The sequence below is a fragment of the Mandrillus leucophaeus genome, unplaced genomic scaffold (genome assembly GCF_000951045.1).
Source record: "Mandrillus leucophaeus isolate KB7577 unplaced genomic scaffold, Mleu.le_1.0 Scaffold141, whole genome shotgun sequence".
In the NCBI taxonomy this organism is placed as follows: domain Eukaryota; kingdom Metazoa; phylum Chordata; class Mammalia; order Primates; family Cercopithecidae; genus Mandrillus; species Mandrillus leucophaeus.
The window spans coordinates 2,604,505-2,612,994 of NW_012101377.1; the positions used below are offsets into that span (position 1 = coordinate 2,604,505).

An 8,490-nucleotide genomic window follows, 5' to 3' on the forward strand; every position below is an offset into this window, starting at 1 on the left:
AAAAAAAAATTAGCCAGGCATGGTGGCGTATGTCTGTAGTCCTAGCTACATGGGAGGTTGAGGTAGGAGGGCTGCTTGAGCCCAAAAGGTCACGGTTGTAGTGAGCCATGATCATGCCACTGCACTCCAGGCTGAGAGACAAAGCAAAACCCTCTCTCAAAACAAAAACAACAAAAACGAAACGAAAAAGAAAAAAAAAAAACTAATTAAATAATACCTCCCATTGCAGAAAGCAAGTCTGAGTACCAAAGGCAAAATATTAGACTCTGTAATACGCTCCAAACTTGGTTTGCACTTTACAACTTTTCTAAAAGTATCCATGATCTGTATATAGAAGGCCCTAGAAAAGTAATCTAGAACTTGGGATCAGTCTCCTCTCTGTCTTTGACACGAATGTGACTGAAGATCACAACGTGGTGTAGTAGAAAGAGCAAAGTTTTAAAATTCTGTTCAAACACATATTAGCTAGTACTTTTGGACAAGCTTGTTTCTTTTTTTTTTTTTGAGCCGGAGTCTCGCTCTGTTGCCAGGCTGGAGTGCAGAGGCACGATCTTGGCTCACTGCAACCTCCACCTCCTGGGTTCAAGCGATTCTCTTGCCTCAGCCTCTTGAGTAGTTCAGGTCACAGGTGCCCACCACCACGCCTGGCTAATTTTTGTATTTTTAGTAGGGATGGGGTTCCACCATGTTGACTAGGATGGCCTCAATCTCTTGACCTCGTGATCCGTCCGCCTTGGCCTCCCAAAGTGCTGGTATTATAGGCGTGAGCCACCGCACCCAGCAAGTCTGTTTCTTTACTCATTAAACAACAACAACAACACAGAGGTGAAGATAATAAAAGATCTCACTTTACAAAAAAGAAGTGAATGAAATTCAATATAAAATGGGGCCACAGGAGTTAGAGACCAGCCTAGCAACACAGCAAGACCCCATCTCTGTAAAAAATAAAAAATTAGCTGAGATTAGCCAGGCATGGTGGCAGGCGCCTGTAATCCCAGCTACTCAGGAGGCTGAGGCAGGAGAATCGCTTGAACTCTGGAGGCAGAGGTTGCATCGAGCCAAGATTGCAGCACCGCACTCCAGCCTGGGCAACAGAGCAAGACTCTGTCTCAACAACAACAACAAATTAGCTGGGCACGGTAGTGCGCACTTGTAATTTCAGGTACTTGGGAGGCTAAGGAAGGAGATCACTTGAGCCCAGGAGTTCAAAGCTGCAGTGAGCCATGATTACACTACTGCACTCCAGCCTGGGGGCCAGGGCAAGACCCTGTCTCAAATAAATCAATAAATTAAATTGAGCCAGGTGTGGTGGTGTGCACCTGTTGTCCCAGCTACTCAGGAAGCCAAGACAGGAGGATCACTTGAGCCCAGGAGTTGGAGGACGCCTGGGCAACATAGTGAATGAGAACCCATTTCTAAAAAAATAAATGAGGCCAGGCGCAGTGGCTCAGGCCTGTAATCTCAGCACTTCGGGAGGGTCAAGGTGGACAGATCACCTGAGGTCAAGAGTTTGAGACCAGTCTGGCCAACATGGTGAAACACCGTCTATACTAAAAATACAAAAAATTAGCTGGGCATGGTGGCAGGCGCCTATAATCTCAGCTACTCGGGAAGCTGAGGCAGAAGAATCACTTGAACCCAGGAGGTGGAGGTTGCAGTGAGCTGAGATCATGCCACTGCACTCTAGCCTGAGCAACAGAGCGAGACACTGTCTCAAAAAAACCCAAATAAATAAAAAATAAAATTTAAAAGTTGTATGTAAAAGTAACCTAGGAGGGCCAGGAACAGTGGCTCATGCCTGTTATCTCAGCACTTTGGGAGGCTGAGGCCAGGGGACAGTCTGAGCCCAGGAGTTTGAGACCAGCCTGGGCAACATGGGGAGACCCCATCTCTTCAGAAAACAAAAGAGTCAGCCAGGCGTAGTGGTGTACTTGGTGGTCCCAGCTATTCAGGAGGCTGAGGTGGGAGGATCCCTTGAGCCCAGGAGGCTGAAGCTGCAGTGAGCCGTGACCGCACCACTGTATTCCAGCCTGGGTGACAGAACAAGACCTTATCTAAAAAAAAAAAATTTAAAAACCTAAAAAATATAATTAAGTGACTAAAGAAACCTGAGAGACAAGTCCAGTCAAAGTGACCTAATTAAGTGTTTGCAAACTCTGGCAGGAAAAGAAAAGTACGATTTGTTAGTAGAAAGAACTGATTTAAATAGGTCTAAAAGTGAGAATGTATGAGAAAAAAATGTGTCAGTGTTTCCCATCCACTAAGCTGGGCTTTATGCTGTGCCATTTAGCAATTATTTGTATTCTCTCCCTAAAAATCAACAAATTGGGAATCAGATTTAACAATTAAAATCAACTTTATTTTGATAAGTTTCTGGTCCTTCCAAGTCCTTAGGCATCCCACAAAACTCAATCTGCAAGTGGCCCTCTGTTTCCTTGCCCATTGAATTCAATGAAGAATATAACTTTAACTTGGTACTTAAAAGATTTTCAAAACTTACCCAATTGATCGTAATTTGAAATTTCTTTGATCAATACTAAGTACTTTCACTTCCTAGAGAGGAAAAAAAAATTTTAATTAAAAAAGCTCATAATAGACCATCTACTAAAAATCTTTTTGTTTTGTTTTGTTTTTTTGGACCATCTACTAAAAACCTGTACAACTTTTTTTTTTTTTTTTTTTTCTGAGACGGAGTCTTACTCTGTCGCCCAGGCTGGAGTGCAGTGGCGTGATCTCGGCTCACTGCAACATCCGCCTCCCGGGTTCAAGCAATTCTCCTGTCTCAGCCCGCCAAGTAGCTGGGACTACAGGTGCTTGCCACCACGCCCGGCCAATCCATTTTTTTGGTATTTTTAGTAGAGATGGGGTTTCACCTTATTGGTCAGACTGGTCTTGAACTCCTGACCTCAGGTGATCCACCCACCTCAGCTTCCCAAAGTGCTGGGATTACAGGCGTGAGCCACCACGCCTGGCCTTTACAACCTTTTCTAGAAAACAATAGCATACAACTTCTGTGAAGCAAAGAAAATTAAAATATTAGCTTAAATAGGACAACAAATGAGATATATATGTATATGGGTTTTTTAGTTTTTGTTTTTTTTGAGACAAGGTTTTGCTCTGTTGCCCAGGCTGGAATGCCCTGGCATGATCTTGGCTCACTGCAACCTTCACCTCCCAAGCTCAAGCAATCCTCTCACCTCAGCTTCTGGAGTAGATGGGACCACAGGCATGTGCCACCAGATTATTATTGTTTGTTTGTTTGTTTTCAGAGACAGAGTTTCGCCATGTTGCCCAAGCTGAGTATTAAATATATTTCAAGGAAATAAGTTTTTTCTTACATATTCAAGGGAGGCATTCTAGAAGGATGTAAGATCCAAAAATATGAGTCAAAAGAATTCCTCTGCAAGATATATGTTAGAAGACTACTCTGGACACACTGCCTATAGGGTAGCCCTGCTCTGCAGGGGGCAGTACCTCCACTGCTGCTGTACACTGCCACTTCAATAAAAGCTGTTGTTTAACGCTGGGGGAAAATAGATATATGGTGGAGGAGGACATAGGATTTCAATCACTCTGAGCCTAATAAAATACTGGTAGGCACTTGAACTCTGTAGGGTGAGTGAGTCAGTTGATAGAGTGAGTATAAGCAGTGAAGCTGGTAAAGCAGAGAATGGAGGAATTATAAAAGCAGAGAGTGCCATCTCTGTTAAATAACAATGACGTTGCAGATGTGTTCCCTTCTAAAGGATGACAGCAGCAAGCAATCTCCATTTGGCTTTTCCTTTTTTCATGTTAAGGAAAACTAAAAGCTGCAATTGTTTAACTTAGGCCAATGTGACAGGGCTACTACATTTCAAATGGAACAAAAGGAACAATGGATGGACATAAATATAGCTCAAACTTGGGACATATAAAAAGTGTGGATGAGGCTGCGTGCAATGCTCACACCTGTAGTCCCAGCACTTTGCAAAATTGAGACAGGAGGATTGCTGGAGGCTAGGAGTTCAAGACCAGCCTCCGTAACATAGCAACACCCTGTCTCTATCAAAAACAAAAACAGAAAAAAACGTGGATGAAAACTGTAGGTACCTTTTTATCACACAATCCTGATTAGTGACAAATACATGAGATCTAAATACAAAATGTTCACACATAGGCAAATGCAAGTTAACCAGGAAGTACCCGTGGTCATTATGATTTCTGCAAATTAGTATCGTCTTGTTTGTATGGATTTGTTTTGTTTCACATGTCCTATTTTAAATCATCTGTTCTATTTTAAAATATGAACTAAGAATCCATTTACTCAATAAAAAAGAAAAACCTTTGCTTACCCGGGGTATGAAGAATTCATCAGCACTGAACTTATAAAGCCATTCATCCAAAAAGTGAAACAGAAGAGACTGTAAGTCATCTCCTACACAGGATCAAAACAGCCATAATAGTATGTTTAATAATTCTGGTCTCTAAAAACATACTTGAATTTAAAAGTGCAATAAATGTCTAGGTCAGTTGAAAGAGAAAGAAAAGACTCATCATTAATTTTCTGGTTCTTTTTGTGAAAATAATACTCATATTATGTAAAATACTGCACTATTGTATACAATACTGTATAACAATTTCTTCCTTGTGAATAAATCATTTACCTTGGGTTTCTACTTCTACTGTTTGGAGGGGCTCCACTGTCCCAGTATCTGTCATGTAACCAAACATGGCCATTGCACATTGCTCGAATGCTTCCTCCAGAGTATCTCCCCACGCGTGTAACCTAAAGAAGCATATTCATGCTCGGTGTAATATAATCCACCGTGAGAAAGAAAACTTGATAGCAAGCAAAGTCAAAATAAATTCAGTATGATAAATACAAATTTTAAGGCCTCAATCAATTTAATGGCACTGCAACTGGGTGCTTTTATTTTTATTATTTATTTATGTTTTTTAGACTGAGTCTCACTCTGTCGCCCAAGCTGGAGTGCAGTGGCACGATCTCGGGTCACTGCAACCCCCGCCTCCTCGGTTCAAGCGATTCTCCTGCCTCAGCCTCACAAGTAGCTGGGATTACAGGCGCACACCACCACGCCTGGCTAATTTTTGTATTTTTAGTAGAGACGGGGTTTTACCATGTTGGTCAGGCTGGTCTCGAACTCCTGACCTCATGATCCGTCTGCCTCAGCCTCCCAAAGTGCTGGGATTATAGGCGTGAGCCACTGTGCCCAGCCTTATTTTTATTTTTTGAGATGGGGTCTCTCTCTGTCACCCAGGCTGGAGTGCAGTGGTGTGATCCTGGCTCACTGAGCCACTGAACCCTGCAAAACTGGGTGCTTTTAAACCACGATTTTCATATTGTGTAGGAACCAAAATGAGAGGGGAAAAATTAAAGATAGGGATACCAAGATTAAAACATTCAGTCTTCCTATTGACATGGTTTCAAAGGAATGAACTCCCACTATACTCACTGGACATCCGCTGTATGATCCAAATCTGAGGGAGAGAGGGAAAAACACTTATAAGACACTAAACTTCACTCTCAAATCACACACACAAAATAACTCTAGTCCGTTATTATTAGGAATATCATCTTTAAAGAGCAAGAAAACGTAGGCCAGTCCATCCACACCTTTTGCTATCTATTTACTCAACAAAGCTAATTGCTTTGCTTTGTTGGAATCTTTTTTTTTTTTTTTGAGACAGAGAGCTGAGATTGAGCCACTGCACTCTAGCCTGGGCAACAGAGCAAGACTCCATCTCAAATTAAAAAAATAAATAAAATAAAATTCCAGGTTTCTGTCTCACCTTTTCTTTTACAGTGAACCTAATCCTAGGTAAAATCAATTTAGAAAATAAACTCCACAATATACGAGCTTTTTCCGGATATTCCCACAGGAAAACCAGAAAGTAACAAACGGTACCATAGTACACTCCCATTGGATCTCTCCTCTCAACATTTTTAGAGTCTATTCTTAAGCCATATCTTTTTTTTTTTTTAGATGGAGTTTCACTCTGTCATCCAGGCTGGAGTGCAGTGGCACGATCTTGGCTCACTGCAGCCTCTGCCTTCAGGGTTCAAACGATTCTCCTGCCTCAGCCTCCTGAGTAGCTGGTATTACAGGCGTATGCCACCACACCTGGGTAATTTTTGTATTTTTAGTAGAGGTGAGGTTTCACCATGTTGGCCAGGCTGCCCTTGAACTCTTGACTTCAGGTGATCCACCCACCTCAGCCTCCCAAAGTGCTGGGATCACAGGCGTGAGCCACTGCGCCTAGCCCACATCATGGCTTTCATCAATTCTTCCCACTTAGGATCATAGAATATTACGGCTAGAAGGAATTCCTGGAGATCATTAATATGATTCCTTCACTTGGAACTGCCTTTGCAAAATTATAACTGAGGAAATTATGACAGTGAAAGAAATCAGACCTAACTGACTCCATCTTGCTTCTAACCTTTAAGCTGTCCTTGTTCATTTCTGGTGGGCCGAACTAACTTTGGGAAGGAATTCAGTTCACGGTTAGACTCTGAAACAATAACTGCCCTTTCCCAAAAAGACCCTCTTCTTGCCTGGGGACCAACCAGAATACCTTTCAAGGACTAACAAATTAGCTACAAGATTAGAAATTGGAGTTTAAGGGTCATGAAGCCTCTAGTTCCAAGAGTCTGAACCTCCCCAAATTGCTCCTGTGGATAACATCACTATTGCAAAACCTAAGATCAATACTTGAGATATTTTGCAGACCCTGCCCTCCAAGGATCAGCTGACACCACCCCAACTGGAAAGCTGGCTCACCCAGTTTTGCCGTCCCACATAGGAAGACAGCAAGAAAAACTCACTTCAATCCCCTGTGATTCCATCTCCAACCTGACCAATCAGTAGCATCCACTTCCCAAGCCCCTACCTGTCAAATTGTCTTTAAAAACTGATCCCCGAAAGCTCAGGGAGACTGATTTGAGTAATAAAACTCCGGTCTCATGCACAACCAGCTCTACATAAATTACTTTCTCCATTGCAATTCTCCCATCTTGATGAATCGGCTCTGTCTTGGCAGCGGGCAAAGTGAACCCATTGGGCGGTTACACTTAAAAGAAAAAACCTGAGGCCAGGCGCAGTGGCTCATGCCTGTAATCCCAGCACTTCGGGAGGCCGAGGCGAGTGGATCACAAGGTCAGGAGATAGAGACCATCCTGGCCAACATGATGAAACCTCATCTCTACTAAAACACAAAAAATTAGCTGGGCTTGGTGGCGTGCACCTGTAAACCCATCTACTCGGGAGGCTGAGGCAGGAGAATCGCTTGAACCCGGGAGGTAGAGGTTGCAGTGAGCCAAGATCGTGCCACTGCATTCCAGCCTGGGCAACAAGAACAAAACTCAAAAAACGAAAAAAAAAAAAAAGTGGGGAAGGAGAGGGTCGGGTCCCTAGGATGAACCTAACCCTCCGTGCTTCATTAAAATGCCTGCCTGAGAAAGAGCATCATGGCCAGGAGAATATGTTTGTTCTAGCAAACACCTTATGTAGGCCCCTAAATTTCCTTTCTTAGAGCAGGTACTAAGAAGGGCTTACAAATGTGAATATGTATCTCTTAACTACTTATAAATGTCTTCCTCAAAAACCCAAGGGCCATTCCTTTGAAATGTAATCAATGGGAAGGATGGGGCCTTTGTCTCCCAGCCTCTGTGGGAGAAAAGAATCCTAATATCCTTAACTGTCAGCTGTCAGACACAGCTAGACTAATCACATTTACATTGATTAACTCTTTGTACTTTTTCACTGCTCTGACTCTATTAAGCTCCCCTCTCTCCTCTCCCTTTAAAATGCGGGGTCATCCCCACACAAATCAGAATGGAGCTCAGCTCTTTTCCCTCAGTAGTTATTAAATAAAACCTGTTTTCACTGCTCTGAGTAATGTCCAGTTGTATTTACCTTCGACATGAGTGAAGAAGCCAGACATAAAAGAATCTGGCCGGGCGCGGTGGCTCACGCCTGTAATCCCAGCACTTGGGGAGGCCGAGGCGAGTGCATCACGAGGTCAGGGGTTCAAGACCAGCCTAGTCAACATGGTGAAACCTCATCTTTACTAATAATACAAAAAAAATAAAAATAAAAATAGCTGGGCGTGGTGGCGCACACCTGTAGTCCCAACTACTCAGGAAGCTGAGGAAGGAGAACTGCTTGAACCCAGGAGGCAGAGGTTGCAGTGAGCCGAGATTGCGCCACCGCACTCCAGCATGGGTGACAGAGCAAGACTCCGCCTCAAAAAAAAAAAAAAAAGAAGAATCTAAACTATGTGGTTCTATCTATATGAAAACTAAAATGGGCAACATTAAGCTATGGTGATAGAAAACACAAGTGTTTTTCTCAAGAAAAGGGAGTGGAGGATTGACTGGAAAACAGCAAAAGGGAACTTTCTCTGGTGATGGAAACGTTCTATAGATTGGATGGAGTGTCGGTTACGCGTGTGTGTGTGTGTGTATATACATATATATATATATATATA

General features: G+C 42.9%; 1 protein-coding gene across 4 annotated transcripts in view; it reads right to left on the minus strand.

Moving 5' to 3' along the window:
• ZBTB8OS (zinc finger and BTB domain containing 8 opposite strand) overlaps positions 1-8,490 on the minus strand; it is a 35,501-nt gene that overhangs the window by 8,674 nt on the left and 18,337 nt on the right. For all 4 annotated transcript variants that reach the window (XM_011974063.1, XM_011974062.1, XM_011974065.1 and 1 more), the window contains exons 2-5: positions 5,454-5,478; positions 4,644-4,765; positions 4,332-4,414; positions 2,501-2,553 (exon numbers count right to left, since the gene is read on the minus strand). In XM_011974063.1, coding sequence (XP_011829453.1) covers positions 2,501-2,553; positions 4,332-4,414; positions 4,644-4,716 — 209 coding nt within the window. In that variant the 5' untranslated portion in view covers positions 4,717-4,765; positions 5,454-5,478. The remainder of the gene's footprint in view (positions 1-2,500; positions 2,554-4,331; positions 4,415-4,643; positions 4,766-5,453; positions 5,479-8,490) is intronic.